Source organism: Neovison vison, chromosome 5, assembly GCF_020171115.1.
Source record: "Neovison vison isolate M4711 chromosome 5, ASM_NN_V1, whole genome shotgun sequence".
NCBI classification, from domain to species: Eukaryota; Metazoa; Chordata; class Mammalia; order Carnivora; family Mustelidae; genus Neogale; species Neogale vison.
This window is the reverse complement of record NC_058095.1, coordinates 96,137,977-96,156,325: the sequence shown is the minus strand read 5'-3', so window position 1 is coordinate 96,156,325 and position 18,349 is coordinate 96,137,977. Positions and strand designations below refer to the sequence as shown.

At 40.0% G+C, this 18,349-nt stretch overlaps 1 protein-coding gene across 6 annotated transcripts in view; it reads right to left on the bottom strand.

Moving 5' to 3' along the window:
• The window catches only part of FRY (FRY microtubule binding protein), a 349,740-nt gene that overhangs the window by 219,296 nt on the left and 112,095 nt on the right, over positions 1–18,349 (bottom strand). For 5 of the 6 annotated variants that reach the window (XM_044249549.1, XM_044249551.1, XM_044249550.1 and 2 more), the window contains exon 2: positions 1,611–1,810. In XM_044249549.1, the coding sequence (XP_044105484.1) occupies positions 1,611–1,810 (200 nt within the window). Of the gene's footprint in view, positions 1–1,610; positions 1,811–17,312; positions 17,339–18,349 lie in introns of those variants that run through there. The other variant, XM_044249554.1, reaches the window with a different exon arrangement.

The following is an 18,349-nucleotide window of genomic DNA, read 5'->3' as shown; positions in this document are numbered from 1 at the left end:
TACTTGAGGAATATTAGCTATTATTATTAGCACTAAGAGTAGCAGAAAATTTTTAAAAAATGAGTGAATGAGGAAAAGGTACTGCACTAAGCTTTAATTTAAAGGGTTAAAACTATAAAACCAAGAAACATTCTAAAAACAGGAAGTTAGAATTCAGGAAGATAACCTCCATTGATTTAATGAAAACTTGTTTGAATGATTGATTTGCCAGAGAGAGAGACGGGGGGAACACATAAGCAGGGGGAGAAACAGGCAGAGGGAGAAGCAAACTCCCCACTGAGTAGGGAGCCTGATGCGGGACTCCATCCCAGGACTCCGGGATCATGACCTGAGCTGAAGGCATATGCTTAACCAACTAAGCCACCCAGGCATCCCTCTAAATAAAAAACAAAATGCAAAATTTGTAACTTTCAGGCAACCACATATTTAATAAATATTCTTGAATTTTGACTCCTAAACCTTAAATGTGATTCTTACACAGGTCATTCCCCCCACCTCCTTCTTCTTAAGAGAGAAGAGCGGGGACAGCTAGGAGGAGACAAAGAAAGAGAATCTCAAGCAGACTCCATGCTGAGCACAGAGTCTAATGTGGGGCCCTGACCTCATGACCCTGACTGAGATCATGATCTGAGCTGAAACCAAGAGTTGGATGCTTAACCAGCTGAGCCACCCAAGTGCCCCACAAAGGTTCTTTTTAACAATGTTGAGCATCATCCGTTAAGTATTTTTTTTAAAAACCTTGCATAGTGGGTTCAATAATATTATATTTAATTATTTTAAGCCTTGATGCCATAAAGCCAACCTCACATCATCTTCTCATGTCCCGGTATTCTCTCAGGAGGTACAAAGCCGAGCTTCATAGAAAAAGCTGTGTCATTCTGAATTCCTTTCCTTTTCTCTTATTGTGTGTGTCCCGCGAAGGTCAGAAAACAAGTAATCTGAATCTACCAACTGGACTTTTCTTCCTGACTGTCCTTTTGAGATTCAGGACTCTGTAGAGCCCTTGTTAGAGCAATTCACTTAAGGCTGAAACACATGCCTCATTTTGTAGCAGAATCGTCTGCAAAGAAAGATACTGACGTCCAAGGACATTATCTGTCTAATAAGGGACCTAAAGGTAAGTGAGCCGAGAATTTCCTGTCCTCCAATTTTCAGAAAACAAAGAGGTGTTTCTGAATGACTCACCAAATAACTTCCTCAAACAACAGATCACCAAGACCACATGTTCTCACACTGGGAGTTCAGGCAGCCACCTGAAGAATGATTTTTTCTCCTTTACTTTAAAAACAGACCAAAGATTTTGACAAAAAGTATATGTATATAGCAGAGACCCTAAACACAATTTTTCCAGGATTCACACCTATTGTTAAATTATGCTTATTAGTCTTAAATGTAGTAGCAAAACATGGTACTTAAATGTATTTGCCAAAGATTGTTCTGAAGTCCTTGACTCTCATTTTTTCTTAAATCAGGAAACTTAATTCTAACCTTTTAAAAAATTACCTACAGTATCGAAAACACCTTGGGAAATCCATCTTTTCTTGGAGCTGTAAAATCTACTATATTTAGCGTCAAGATGAATTTAAAAGGGTGTCATGGCCCATACTCACCAGAGGTTCTGCCATGATGATGCGAATCTTCCGCTCAGCCTGAGTGGTGAAGTTGACAAATAAACTCTTGAGGACATATTCTCCTGGTTTGCTGTCTGGGTCCACGTTGATGGGTAACATGGTTGGCGGCCCTTTCTCTCTCTGCGTGCCAGAAACAGGTGGAACTGGAGGCTTGATGTAACCGTTGCCAACTGGAGAAGCTGGAAAATATAACAGATGCTCTTACTGGCTGCAAATCACATCATAAATATCCAGATTGGCTGTTTTAAAACATAAACATAAGGATACGAATCGTATCAATAATGTTGCACTTTATGTCATAACTTGGCCTTATTCTTTAGGAAAGGTGTCAAGATTTAAGTGTGTTGATTACATTAAGTTGGCATTATGCCATATTTGATAATCTCAAAGTACTTCTGTTTACCACATTACTTTAGGTAAATTACCTTGTAAGCATGCAATAGAGCTGAGAAATCCTACAACATTTAAGATGTTTTTTGCTTCTTTTTTATGTCCTGGGAAAAAAAGGACTAAGAAAATATATGTAGGGGGAAAAAAAGTGATTTCTTGTTATGGTTTTCCTAATGGCCTGGAGCTCTCCATGCTCTATTCTAATAATGGAAAAGACTCTGGGGGTGGTGGCTTCCAGACGTTTCCATGAACCCAGAAGTTTCAGAAACCCAGCTGGCTCTAGCCCCTGAAAGAGATGTCCCTCTTGGAAGATAAAAAGCTCAGGCAGTGCCCCATCTATGCCATTCAAGGTGTAGATTTAACTTTTCACTGTGCCACCCTTTGGTTCAAGTTGGGATGCCTTTCCTCATCCCTCATGAAATGTGCAGATTCCCTATGTGGATTAGATCTTGAATAGAGGCGGCTGACAGAGTCCCCAGGAAGTGGCCTCCTTTCAGAGTGTAAAGGAGTCAATTATTTTGAGAGAGAAAATAATTTTTATTCATATATGAAAATTTCACATCTCTACCCTCTATACTACACTTTGGCATGTCAAACTCTAACACGTACCACCTCCTTCCATCTAAGTACTTGTGAGATGGTCGGGTATGACAGTCAATGAAAGAAATGGTAAGAGCTAAATGTGGTTAAGACAGAGGCATTAGAAGTGCTAAGGACAGGATGATGATAAAGTAGACTTTTTTTTTTTTTTTTTTTGTAAAGGAAGACTATCTAGTTCTAGACGACTGGGTACAGAGGTTAAGGAAGAAAGTGAAGAAAAAAGTGAATTTCTAATTAGGGTACTGGTTTGGATATCAAGAGGATGCTGATTATAAAACAAGGAAAGGTTATAAAATAAGGAAAAATGAAAGAGAAAAAAGTCCCTAGAACCAGGAAAGCCGAACACTTTTCTCAAAATGACAAATAAATTCAAGGCTTCTCCTCCCTTCTTTCATTTCACATATCCCAAGTGAAAATCTGAGGAAGCCCAGCAAAAATTGTATTTATTTTATTGAATGATAAACCTGTCTTCATGTTAGGGTATAGGTTCTCCCTTCTCTTTCCTTCTCTTTCCTTATGTCCCTTCCTTTCTGTTCCATTTAACCTGCCATACAGGCGAGGGGTCCCTTACATCTGAAGGGTCTTCTTATACCTCAACTACCACTAAATTTTATTGTCTCTCAAGTTATAAAAATAAAATATGTCCTAGGTATAGTATATTCTTAGAAGCTCCATCCTAGCCCAGGCCCTTGGAGACTTAAGGCTTGATGATTAAAGCAGTCCCTTTGCTGACTTCCTTTCATTCATTTTACTTTCTTCCCCATGGTTATAATCATAACACTTTTTTGCTTAAGATTTTCAATGGCTCTTAATTATCATCCAGCCTCAGACGCATGGCCTGCTTTTGACAGCCCTCCATAGATTGTCTCCCCCTGGCACCTGAGTCTCATTGGTGCCCTGACTGGCCCATGAGCACACTGTTCTCCCCTGTGCCTCCTTTTCATCCTCTCTGCTCACCTAATTCTCCTGTCCTTTCAGAACAGTGTCTAAAGCCATTTCCACAAATCCTACCTCCAAAAGGCCACTCCTCACTGGTAAGGGTGTATTACAGTATTTAAGCATTTAAGTCATGCTCTTTGACGTGGTACATCCCACGTTACTGAAGACAGACTCTGAAGACAGCAGACAAGTGATGTGATTATCAGCTGGTCCCATCGTCTGTTCCAGCAGTGGCCCTGTAACCAAACCACATATTCTTCTTTGTATCCCCTGAAAGTTTCCCATCAAGACTGTTACCTCCTGGTCTAGTGCAGAATTCTTGGCATAGATAACATGCAATAGATCTCCTTAAATAACTACCTAAAATGACAGCTTACTTTATTTCTGTACATCTTGAAGTGATTCATAGAGAGGGAGCTCTCAGAGAAGAATCCGTAGTTAGAATCTTTAAAGGAAGAGGGTGCGGTATTTGCAATCACGAGTCATTAGTAAAATGGCACTCCATGTGGCTCCCTAAAAGGCACGACTTATTCTAATTGGACATATTCAAAATCAGGTGATGTCTATGAACTGCTGCTCACTCCTCTGCTTTGCCTGCTTCCCTCTCAGTGCAGGGGTCTTTTGGAAGTGGGAAGGCTCCCAAGGCCAACTTACAGAAGGACATAAGGTCCCCCTGAGACATCGTCCTTGTGTTATCAAGAGTGTTGTGCCATAGACCTGGAAACCAGAATATAAACTGAGAAAATCTAAGTGAAGGGCAATCTTTCATTATCTTTAGTTTTCCATAGGATTTAACCCATTTCTAGAAGATGGAACGAATCCGATTGATGTAATATATAATTGCAAAATCAGATCCATAATTATAAGACTCTGGGGCCCCAAAATTCACAGCGAGAGGACTTTTTGTAAGAGTAACCTCTGGCAGTCCGCCTGCAACATTGCATTTTGAACCAGAGTCGAAATGTAGGTACTAAAATCTCTCAGATGCATATTCCATTTAAATGGCTGAAGTACCAAGTCACTGCTATAAGAAAGCAAATAAACAAACAAAAAGACCCTTAGTCCCCTGTACTTCAAAGCCAGATATCCTTGTGAGTACAGAAGTCTGTACAGCCTTAGTGAGCTGGAAGTAGCCTAGCCCGGCAGAGCCCCACGCTAGCGCTGCAAGAAATTCAAGCCCATCATTCCTGCTCCAAACACATCCCGTGGGCAGACGGAGATGCAGTCACATTTCAGGGGTGAGTGTCCTTGACAGGATCTGCTCTGTTTTAATAACTCCACTTTGTCCTACCCTAATTAAGTCATAACAAACTCTTGTCTTTTCTCAGAATGATTTTCAAAAGTAAACATATGACCTGGCACCTTTCAGTAACCCCATTATCCAATGACAATATAGTTGAGAACCAGGAAGTCCATGTTCTCTGGTAGTCCCAAAGTCCAGACCAGTCCAAACACTAGAACATCATTATGAGAAAACCTTCATTAGACTTTCCCTCTGCACTTGATTTCTCTGAATCTGCCCACAAGTAGGATTGATGGTCTGGTTTTTAAGTTCATGAGAGTCTGGAAACAGAAAATTACAAGGGAAAGAGGCAATATCTATGGGTACAAACTCTAAGAGCAAAAGAAGGGAAAAAAAAATGGCGCTATGCTAAAAAGCTTCCCGAACTTAAAAAAGAATTTGCATAAAAAGCCATTTGGCACTGGGCCACAGCATCAGACACTCCAACAGGTGTGGGGGCAGTGACGGGTCCATCCTGCATGTTGTCACAACTGAGGTTCATGACGAGGACCCTAACTCCCAGGGAAAGACTACAGGATGTTTGATATATAGTCCTCAATCAGATAAGGTGGGGAAAAGAGTGATGTAAATTCCCAAAAGAAAATCCTAGAAAAAAGGTTTGGGTGTATAAAGAATTCAGAATTAAGCTGAAGAATCTAGCTCTGAAGAATTACATCTCTTTCCTCACAGGTCTGATTTGTAACTGGAACTTATTTTTGATGGAAACAGACCCGGCGCCAATTCAGCAACAGCCACACTTCAGCCCCTTGCCAGCTCTGCCAGTGCAGGTGGCTCCTGTTTGAACAGATTCTTCCCCACCCATAGTGTTTCCACTGCTTTCTGTCCAGCCGGGCAAGAAAGTCTGCGCATCCTTCATGGTCCAGGTCAGGATTCCCTCCCCAACCTGGTGGGGTCCGGGCCACCCCAGCCATCCCCATGGTGGGGCCTCTGGAAATAGGGATCCCTGCTCATCAAAGGGTACTGACAGGTCACTGTTACCTCATCTTCCCCACCTAAAAATGTATGTTGAAGGAACAATTTAATTTGCTAGATTGAAAACTGTTATTTAAATTTCCTGCACGGCATACATTTTTGAGCTTCATCTCCATCTGTTTTTATCTTCTCTCCTTTTCTTCTCAGCTCATCTTCCCATCTGCTCACATCAGCTCAATGGCCCTAGGAAGTCACCCACACCGGGGTTCTGGTGGGTGGGGAGCTGAGATGGGGGTCCTGAAAAAGAGTACCACGTTCAGCTATTAACCAGGACCCAACTTCTTGAATCTTTTGGAAATTTGCTTTCTTTTTAGATTTTCTTATTTACATTTTTATCTTGGATTTAACATGTTTGAATTTTTTTCCATTGCGTTCTTGTATCCTAAATGGGTTTTTTGATGTTATTATTTTATTCCAAATCTGCTTCTATTTGGTTCTGCTGGAAGGCTCCAGAGGCTGCGGTCTCTATTTCTTATAGTGAACAGGTTCCACTCCTTAATCTGTAAGAAGTCTCTTTTTGGCTTTTGTGGCCCATTTATTACCTCTTTATTAGATCTATTTCTGACTGCAAGCGATGATCTTTCCAACCTAACTATTTTTCCCCCAGTGTCATTGCCTAATAACTTGCCTTTTGGTCTGGCTGCTTCTAGCTGGCTAAGGTCTTCAGTATACTCTCCTTGAATTACCAACATTTCCAAGAATTACTGACTTCCTAACTGCAACAGCAAGACAAAGACCCCACAAATCATATTCACCTACGTTTATATTATGTCACCAAAAGGAAAGTTAATGTCATAATGAGTTTCCTCATGTGAACATCCCAGAGGCTAAAAGGGGCACTATTTGTTACAGGAAAACAATTGGTTTTCTCAGTTAGATTTTCAGTTAAGTTAATACCATCACTCATTACAGGCTATCATTCATTCATTCATTCATCCATTCATTGATTCATTCCAACCAATATCTATTTAAGGAGTACTTAGGTTTTGCAAACTGTTCCAGGTACTGGGAAGGTGACAGTGAATAGAACAGATGGTTCCTGCCCTCATGGAGTTTATGGTTTGCTGAGGCAGGGCCATGCAATCAACAATTTTGTGTACACACACACATGTGCGTGCGGGTCTGGACATGCACACACACGTGTACACAGATCACAATATGCTCTAAAAGAAAAAAAAAACAAAATTAAACTGAGTGAAGGGAAAGAGAAATGTTCAAATGTTTTAGTTTGGAACTGCTGTGGAGAAGAATGAAAGCTGTGCACCATCTTGGTATCTAAGAAAACCCAAACAACATTTGGCTTGGCAGGATCTGCTTTTCCAACCCATCACTTTGGCCCGCCCATTTCTGTGTCAGTTCTGGTTGGGAATGAGTATGTCAACCAGGCTGCAAAGGGCATGAACACAATGTCCATCCGCCACACAGCTCCTCTGCTTGCCTCCACAAAGCATGTGACTCAGGAAAGAGCGCCATCTTTCTCTGCTCTTCTCCAGCTTATAAAGATGGACAAGCACAGAGCCGGTTGTTCAAAACACTCGATGCTGTTTCTGACGTTCCCGAAACTAGAATCAGACTCTAAGCATTTGAAATTTAAAAAAAAAAAAAAAAGGCTTCCTTTTCTTTTAAAGTGCCCCTGAGACTGTATGGTGGTAACTGTTCAACATAGCCACCCTTCTTAGAAATGGCGGTCATTTAAACAACTTTATTTCCTAGAGATCAATGCAACCTATCTTTCAACACAGGAGAAAATTGATTAGAGTTCTTTTTCACAGTTGGATATACATTATTCTTGCTGCCAGTTCTTAGGGACTCTGTCCTTTTGTAGGTTCTGAGGGCAAATCCCATTAGTACCCAAGTGCTGGGATCCTTCTTTAGGACCTGATGTTCACCCCAAATCTCTCTTTTCCCGTAAGACTTACTTTGTTTACTGGCATTACAGGAACATTTCATAAAACATAACAAACCAAGAATGACGCAGCTACTGTGAGAACATGTCACACTGTGTATAGAACTATAATAAATTGTCCACTAATGCATTTATGAGGGTGCTTAAGAAACAGCATTTTAAAAGGTACTGCAAATACTCAAATAACAAGAAACTTTAAAAGTCATGCAAAATAAATTAGGATAAAAAGAAAAAAAAATCTTCCAAATGTGATAGGAAGAATTATTTTCCTCTGAAGAGTATTATTAAGAAATGAAAATGTTGGGATAAAAAGAAACAATTAGTTTGAGCAATAGAAAAATATTTCTTAACAAAGAGATGGATGATTCCTAATTTTATATATTTCAAAATTAGTCAAGAAGAGAATACAAGGTAAAAACACTCAGAAATGCTTTCTGCCTTGGAAGAAAAAAATAATCAGTGACACATTAAGTTCTTCTTAACGAATCTATGATTCTGCTAATGGGAAATGTTCGTCCCAGTTTGTTGCTACAATATTCTTCTTCTCTCTTCCACTACTTAGTTCTCCCAGTCCTGTAGTTCTCAAATTGTGTTCCTTCAAGTTTCAGGGTCCACAAGATATATATCTAGGACAATTAATGTCTTAACCCTCAGAAATAATCCTAGGAGGCCAAACAATCTCACTTTTACAGATAAAACCATGTAGGTTGAGAGAGATGAAGTGTCTTGCCTAAGGCCACAGAGTGGTTGACCCAGGATCTGACTCCATATTTCTCTGATAGCATATATTCTGACCTTCTCAAATGACCCTGAATTTAAAAACAAACCAGATGTCTATGGTGAAGACTGAATAAAGTGGGTTCCCTTACTTTGGCCTGGGTATGAGCCAGTCTAGGGACATTAAGGGATGATGAGATGAAATATAAATGTTGTGACTTGGAGAAGGAACCTTCCTATAGATCAGTATAGTTGCTGATTTTCTAGAAAGGCTAACATAACTGCCAGCCATGGAGCCCCTCCTACCAAGTTGTCTGCCCTCTTAAACTTGAATGCATCTTTTAACCTAGAGAAGGGCTTTGGAAAGGCCTAGGAGTACAAAAAAAGAGATAAGAATTAAAGGCCCAGGGGATGCCTGAGTGGCTCAGTGGGTTGGGTGGCTGCCTTTTGGCTCAGGTCACGATCCCAGGGTCCTGGGATCGAGCTCCACTTCGGGCTCCCTGCTCAGTGGGGAGCCTGCTTCTCCCTCTCCCTCTGCTGCTCACCCTGCTGTGCTCTCCCTCATCAAATAAATAAATGAAATCTTTAAAAAAAAAAAAAAAGAATTGAAGACCCATAAAATACATGAAATCTGATTAGGACACACACCTTAGACGCACCTTCCTAGATACACTGATGATATCAACTTTAACTGGTTATTATTCAAAGAAGGAGCAACTGAATTTCTGTTCAGTCTGTGACCTCTCCAAAACATTTTTGTCTCTGGTCTCCCAAAGACTGGATACCGGGAGAGAGTGAAGGAGCTCAATAAAGAGAATAGAAGTATCGCATCGCTGCCATTTTCTTTTCTCCCTTCCTTTGCCTTCTAGTATTTTATCTTAGAGAAATGACAGTAACACTTCAGTGATTTCTTTTATAAATGTCTGTCATCTGCTAAGATGCAATTACATGGACCTTTCCCGATTTTCAAAGTAGGTACTGTCATCAGAGCCTGAAAGAATGTCTGCCAAGATCTGTGAGCAAAGGAAGATGAGGTTACATTGACATTTCAAGGTCCTTTCTCACCAAAAGGAGATCGAATAACCTGCTGGAGGCAGGATAATCCTGAATTTCAGCTTCCTTCTCCCCAACAGAACTGACTAGCTGCTCTCATTCGTGTGCCCTTCCCTAGCCATCCTCTCCTCCTTCTCTCATTTTCTTTCCTTTCCATTTCTTCCTCTTCTGACTTGTTTTATGCTGCAAAACCTCATTAATTTGCAACCCACTGAGTCAAACTTTGTGATCACTTGGACAAGGCTTTGCACTTTTTTTTAACGTTAACTTTGAAAAAGATAGGGGCACCTGGGTGGCTCAGTGGCTTAAAGCCTCTGCCTTTGGCTCAGGTCATGATCCCAGAGTCCTGGGATCGAGCCCCGCATCGGGCTCTCTGCTCAGCAGGGAGGCTGCTTCCTCCTCTCTCTCTCTCTGCCTGTCTCTCTGCCTACTTGTGATTTCTGTCAAATAAATAAATGGAATCTTTAAAAAAAAAACAGTTTTGAAAAAGATATGTTGAATTACAATGTGAATCAGTGGTGATCAGAATCTCTGCACATCAGATTCTCCCAGAAAGGTGGGCCCCACCTGATTCAGTGGGTCTGGGATGGGGCTCAGTAAACTGCATTTTTAACCAGTCCCATGTTATGCCAAAGCTGCTGGCCTGGGACTATAACCTGACGCCTCCAATATAAATAAATGGGAAAACAAAAAAGACCAATTAATCCAATCAATAACATTGTTTTTAATTCCATTTGCCTATAGATATGCTTCATTAACTTTAACTAAGTCGATGCTCTTTAGGCAAAACATAGGAAGAACTCTGAAAGGGGAGTCAAAAGTCCAAGTCTGGCTCCACATGAACTTGGCGGATGAACGTGTACCAACTGGGCTTCAGTTTCCTTATATGCTATTCTTAAAGAGGCCGGCCAGGTTGTCCTTGCTGCACCAGTATTCTATGACTATCTAGGAATATACGTTGAAGAGGAACCTGGGTGGCTCAGTGGATTAAACTTCTGCCTTCAGCTCAGGTCATGATCCCGGGGTCCCGGGATCAAGCCCTGCATCTGGCTCCCTACTCAGCGGGGAGTTTGCTTCTCCCTCTGCCTCTGCCCCTCTGCCTGCTTATGTTCACTCTCTCTCTTTCTCTCAAAGAAATAAATAAAATCTTTAAAAATTATATACACTGAAAAGTCATAAGATATCACTTATTCAAGACTTGCAGAACTTAAATAATAGTTAACACTTAGCCACCAACAGACAAGTGGACAAGAAAGTATCTATCTATCTCTCTATCTATACAATGAAATATAGCATAGCCACACAAAGGGTGAGACCATGCCATTTGCAACAATGTGGATAGACTAGAGGATATTCTGCTAAGTGAAATAAATCAGACTGAGGAAGAGAAACTTCACATGATTTCACTCACATATGGAATCTAAAAAAATTAAAAAAACAAACAAACCCCACAAAGGAATAAAAAGCAGAATCAGAACTATAAATACAGAGAACAAACTGATAGTTGCCACAGGGGTACCAGGGTGGCAAAATGGTGATGAGGAATGAAAGTAGAAGCTTCCAGCTGTGGAATGAGTAAATCACAGGGACAAAAGACACAGCACAGGGAATAGAGTCAATAGTACTATAATAGCTTGTATGATGACTATTCTGTAGATGGGAGCTACACATGTGGGGAGCATAATGTATAAGCTTCTTGAATCACTATGTTGTATACCTGAAACTGATATAACATTGCATGTCAATTATACTCAAATACAAAAATTTTTTAAAAACTAACACTTGCCTTCCCTTGAATTAATATGAACCAGTGAGACTGTATCATCTATCCTCTCTATGGAGGAAAGCTTTACAGATGATCCTAACTCTTCCACTTCTTCTCTGGTTCCACTCACCTTCCTGAGACGGGCAACTCCCTATACTATAGGTGGACATGTGAGGAAGCCTGCCTTTCTTCCTACCTGCAAACCCAAGACTCGCATTAACATTAAAAAAGAATTATGTACCCAGGGTCTGCCTTTCACAAAACCCTGTACTAGAGGCCTTGTGAAGGACAGAGGCATCAACTCCTTTCTGTGCCACTGATTAGCCAGATACTATGGAATAGAAGGCATTCGACCCAGGTCTTAAAGGACAGGTAGAATTCTGATGGGCAGAGAGGAGAAAGGGCAAGCCAGGCAGAGGGACTAGCATGACAGGTGCATGAAGTTACCTGCTATGTCTCTCCCCGTCCCTCCTCCCTTCACCTTCCTACCACACAGGCCTGTCTTAGCACACATGTTCAAACTTTCTCTTCACTAAGGAACTGTAACATTTCAAGAACAGGATTCCATCTTGTCTTGATTCCATGTACTTAGCACCGTGTCTGGCACAATTAATTAAACAATTATACTTACTTAATATTTGTTGAACTGAACCCATCCGATTCTATAATACAGCTCTGTGTGAATGAAATAATTGAGCAAGTATATATATGAAAAACTTAAACTCTTAAGTCCCATAAAAATGTAGGTTTCTAGCTCTTAATGATTAGAATTAAAGTCTTAAATGGTAAGCCAATGAGTTTAGACTTTACTGAGAGGACAACTGGGTGCTAGCAGGTTTCTGAGAAGAAAGTTGAATTGGTGGTATGTAGGGTGGGCTAAAGGAGCACTGTTTGAAGGACAATACAAATTAAAGACCACTGCACCTACTATGAAAAAAAGAATGAAGATGGGAATCTGGATGGGGTCTACTGGAACAGGAAGGAAGATAGTAAGTGAATCGTATACAGATGGACCTGAAGTCCAGTCATATCACCCTTTCCCAATAATAAAAACATGAAAACAGATTTCCTGGTGAAATGTTATGATAACCAAGATGTTTAAGAAGCATTTTTAGAGTATCAACTCTAGAAGCTTTCTCAAAATTCCCCATCAGTGGCAGGATATTGGTCCTAGTTACTGCACCCAACCACTGAAAGTGATGTTGGCTATGTGCATCTGAATGAGACAGCGGCTTTCACGCTCCTACCACTGGAACAGAAATGAATTTGGCAGGTGGCAGAGAGGGAGTTGTAACTTGCCCTATGCCCATGTTCATCAAGTTTTCAAAACATTGTTGCTAATGTCCATTTACAAGAAAACAAAGGGGATACAGGAACAAGTTAAATGTCACCCTAAGGGAGCAAAGAGATAATTCAAAGTTAGGTACATTTTATTGGACAGCCGCACTGATTTCTACAAGTCAACAGAGGAGATAAAAAAGGGTAGGGTGATTAAAGACTTAGGGGACAGAACAACCAAACATAACGTGTGGACCTTGTCTGAATCTTGATTGAAGCAGCCCAACTGTTCAAAGACCTTTCTGGAAAGGACAATCAAAGCACCTTGAGTATGGATTGGACATTAGGTTACATCACAGAATTATGGTCAGTTTTGTGAGGTATGAAATTAGCACTATGGGTAGGGAAGAACATATCCATATTTTCTAGAATGCATACTGATTGTACAGAGTTCAATGAAATATCTCTATTGGATTTGAAATGCTTTAACAAAGAAGGTATAAATGAAGCAAACTTGGCAAAATCTTGATAACTGTTGAATCTCAGTAATAGTGATATATTGTGCATTATACTGTTATTCTTTCCCCTTTTGTGTTTGAAAAATTTCATGATAAAACCTTTTTTAAAAGAGAAGGCTCATTTATTAAAAAATGCCTACATCTTATAATGGCAATAACAAAGGAATACTATTATTCCTTCATTATTCCATTGAGGAACTGAACTCAATTAAAAAAAATACATTAAAAAAAATCAAATGCCATCTTTAATTCAGGTTCCATGACATAGGTTTGAATGTTCACTCAGATCCTAGGTCCAGCCACCTCCTTCCACACAAATTAAATGTATGGAATGAGTGACGTGGGTCTCAGAGTATTTACACTTAGGACACATGACAAGAATGTAGGGTGTCATTTACACAGTCATCCATTATCATACCTATATCACAATACGGTTTGAGTCCCTTCAGAAATATTTGGGTCTCAAAAGTGTATGAGTGAGATCAGTTAGTCAGTTCACTGAATAACAAATTTTCATCGACCCTAGATATATATAAGTTATTCTGCAAAGTTCTGGGGAGAATTCAAAGATACATTTAAAAAGACAATCTGAAAGATTTAAAAATGTAGCATTTTCAGCTACAAGATGCCACAAGGCAGTGTCAGGCTAGAAGAGCACATAAATTTAGGAGAATATTCATTAGCTTCATTTATTCATTTTTCATTTCTTCAATCAGCTAATATTTACCAAGGGCCTACTCGACTCCAAGCACTGTATTAGCTGCTGGGGAGCTGCTAATATGCAGGGGAGGCAGGCATTATAAAATAAATACACCCAGAAATATAATTACAAAATAGTAAGTGCTGTGACGGGAACAGGGGTGACATATCTGTGACTGTGGGGGCAGGGCAGGGCTCTCTAGGATGGGGACAATGAAGTTGAGGCCTGGAAATAACCAATGATAGATACAGTCAGAGAAGGCATCAAGGCATAAGAGAATGGGAGTGGGGAGCACTGGGGTTGTAGGAATTCATAGAAGTAGGGAAGAAAGGACACTTGAGAGTGGCTTACTCCCTTCTGGCCAACCACTGCCTGGTACTTCCCTCTATCCCTCTACCCATCTTTACCCTCCTGCAGGGCACTGATCTCCCACTGATCACACATTATATATTGGTTTTCTACCTAGCTCCCCACTGCAAGGGCAGCAAGGCCCAAGTGAATCAAGGGCAAGGAATTTGTTTTATTCCTTTTGTATCCTCTCCTTCTAGCTTAATACTCAATAAATATTTGCTGCATTAAGGAGTAAGGAAGCATGAAGATCTATAAGGTCATGAATTGTCTTCAGCTTAGAAGCCCGACATCAAACCAAGACTCACATTAAGTCTATTGAGAGAGCTATTTCTGCAATCAAGCAAGATGCTGACAAATGAAGCAATCTGCCCAGGAGTAGAATATAGTATCATGGATGACAGCATGTCATTTCAGTAGAGAACGTGGTTATTGGTGTGTTGAGCATGTCTGGCTTATAAAATCTCGAAAGCAGTTTATCAAAGTGGGGCTTGTGACCCATTACTCGATCATCAAACCTATTTCCTGGGTGCTAACCAGGATGAGTTCAATGAGATAGAAGAGAAAATAGCAGGGTGATGACCTCCTGCACAGTGAGGGTAATTATGCATTACTTACAAAACTTCTGTTTTCAGTCTCTGTCTGCACCTACACATATGTATGGGGTATGTGTTTGGGGTCAAAATGCAAAATGTGCTTTTTTCTGTGGGTCCTGCTCAAAAAGGTTCTAGAGGCTGTTGGAACAGCAGTCACTCACAAACCATTATCTGGGCATTAGACATTATCCCAAATGACAAGCCCGGCTTCCCGAGCCATTTTATTAGAATCGTACTGAAGCTGGGCATCAAGGGAGAGAGAACACAGTCTCTGAAAGAAGTTTTTGTCACTGTGCTAGTGGAAGCATTACACAGGAACCCAACCTAAAGGGACAACGAGGACAGAGCAGACTTGATGTGCAGCGACGGCCACCAGGAACGGTGCCAAAAGCTGCCATATTTTGACAAATGAAGGTCATAAAGCAAAGTTTTAGCTATTCCCCTGCAGGATCCCCTTTCAGATTACATGATGAATGCAGTGACCTGAAGGGGAGTCTAGTCCTACATATGTCTTTGTTAATAAAGAATGCATTATTTTATTATAAAATTATATATTATAAAATGCATACACACAGTTATAATATGCATTGCAGTATGCATTCTGTTAAATAATATATATGCATACATATGCATACAATAATATATTTATACCTAAATATGATATAGACATTATGTCTGTGCATTATGTAATATACATGGCAACACAAGATACATTTCCAACATCTATAGTAAAGGAAGAACTTCCATTCCAGGGTATACAGCAGAAGCTCATTCAGTGTTTGTTAAATATATTAACTGAATAAGTGAAGTCCTTTGGAGTTGAGTTAGTTTTTTATTTTGTCAACAACAAAACATTTATTAAATTACTGGTTCACATGTACTTATTTACTTTGATAACAGCTCATTTAATAAAAAAAGATTTTAAGTTTCACTAGATTCTTAAATACTTATATAAATGTACAATGACTATATAAAATTCACTTGATACATGCCTACCTAAAATTTATAATCTGAGGCAGTGAGATGGTGATAAATCTATGAACTCACAGAAACATATTTGTTGTTGCTGACCTCTTATAAAAATTAAGTTTATATATTGGGAGCAAGAAAGGCAGTAAGTAAAAAGGAGCTAAGATGGCTGCCAGATCATGGGAGTGGTCCATTCAGTGGAAACATAGTAAGGGTTAGTAACGCATCCAAGAGATATCAAACAACAAAAATACTAAGTAGTTCACATAAGCCCTATTATGGTGCAGCATTTTTTCCAAATACATGAAACTGTAAGTTTTATCATTAAATATGTACACTTGTTATACATCAACAACAAGAAAATTTCTTAGAGGAAAAAAAAAAGTTCCTAACACACTCTCAACTTTTTAAACCACAGAGTAAGGAGTAAATTAATGACGAATAGAGATTTCATTCCCAGAAACAGAATGGTATCGTGTGCAAATATCTAATAGTTTCATTAGAGATAGTGCAGAAGAATAATTAACAAGTAATTAAATCTCCCAAATCATTAATAAACAAAATGTTTCTTCTCTATCAGAGCAATATGTTGTGCCTGTACCATTTACAAATTAACTTTTCCTACCTTCATTAAATAGAAAGTTAAACGGTCGATATCCAAGGTGCATGTAATTAACCCTGTGTCATGGAAGTCTCCTCTCATTAATTTTTCTGAACTCTTGTACTATACTGCTTACAAGGTTATGCTAGAACTAATGTAACCAGACTATTACTCTGATAAAGGAAAAGCAGAGGCATGCAGCTTGGACCCATTTAATGTTGGTTAACCCATAATATCCTGTTTTATTAATTCAGAAACAATAAAAGAAAACATTGGATTTGTATGTGTTAAAGAAGGCTAAGCCTCGGGGTGCCTGGGTGGCTCAGTGGGTTAAGCCGCTGCCTTCGGCTCAGGTCATGATCTCAGGGTCCTGGGATCGAGTCCCGCATCGGGCTCTCTGCTCAGCAGGGAGCCTGCTTCCCTCTCTCTCTCTCTGCCTGCCTCTCCATCTACTTGTAATTTCTCTCTGTCAAATAAATAAATAAAATCTTTAAAAAAAAAAAAAAAAAAAAGAAGGCTAAGCCAAAAGCAAAGGGGAAAACTGCCTCAGGCTTATTTCAATGCTTTAAAGAAAATAATTGCGTATTTACATTAATGTTTAGAAGAAATCAAGCATAAATCCTACTTCTGCTGTAATAGAAAATGCAATGGTATTACCTATTTTCCAAATACACACTAAGCTACTTTTACAGATGGCAATTTTGCAGCACAGATAGTTGTACTGAATCTTTTAGTGAAACTTCAGCGCACAGAAAAATCCCATGACATCACAGCCTGTTGTCCCATAGACTAATATACAAAAATCACCTCTGAAATACCACAATTCCAAACAGAAACTTAAAAAGCATTATTCCTGCCTCTGAACGGTGACATTGTAAGTAAATCCCCACATGCAGATGTAATTAGCAACCCCCCACCCCCCCACCCCGCCTCCATCCATTGAAACCTTTAGGAGAACCTTCCCTACATTCAGCATTTAACAACCAATGATCCACGCTATACATGTCCCCAGCCTTTCATACCTACCAAGCCCTTTTATGAAGCTGATCACACAGGATCGTCTCCAACAGGCTGTTGTAATCTCCATGAGCCTGAAAAGGAACCCAAACGAACAGTCTGGAACTGCTACACAGACTATGTTCCAAAGCAAAAAAACATAATGACGGACTCCATGATTCCGTTGCTCCCTGGCACCATAAGTGTCTCAGCCACAAGGTAGGGCTCTCTTATTTTTGGCCAAGGTGTATTTTTAGTCAGGTGCTAAAGACCTACAGTAGAAGACAAACTAAAACAGGTCTTCGGTCCAGGGCAGACTCTTCATACCAACGGGACAATTTTTAGCTGCACAGTAAGACAGTGACCTACAACTCACAGAGTGCCCGTATGTCTATATTTATCCACGAGAACATACTATGCTGACAGATTAGTAAAGCTGCTCAAAGCACTCCAGGAACATGAGCCCGACCCACACGGCTCGCCATAAACAGTCCATGCATACCGAACGCACGCGCTACCCACGGATCTAGCTGGCTTGTGCTGTTGTGTTCTGTGATTGAAGAAATGTAAGAGCAGAGATAACTCGGGGCGGGTGATAAACCGTTGCTTTGGGAACCAGGAGCTCTTGGCCACAAGCACAAACAGCTTTAAACAGCTTAAATTCTTACAGACAAAACCAATAGCAGAGAATCCCCATGTGAAGCCAAGAGTCAGTGAGAAACCATACACCCGTAAGGAAAAACGAAACACTGAACATCTGTTGATACAACCAGTAAAGAAAAGCGATTGCTTTTAAATCCGAAGTTCTAATATTTTAAAAGCACAGCCTAAATCAACTGGTTAAAAAAGCTTCATTTATAAGACCAAGAAGGAACCACTATTTATTGGTGAACATTAAGTATCTCACCCCCAAAAGGAAGTAGGTTTAGACCAGTGAAGAGACTGAGAAAGAAAACTGCAAAGTTACTTAAAAACAAAAGTGTAACTCATTGATCCTTCGGTGGGCATTATTTCTGACAGACTGTTTTCTGTGAGGGTCAATGAAAATCTATGTCTTCACTAACACA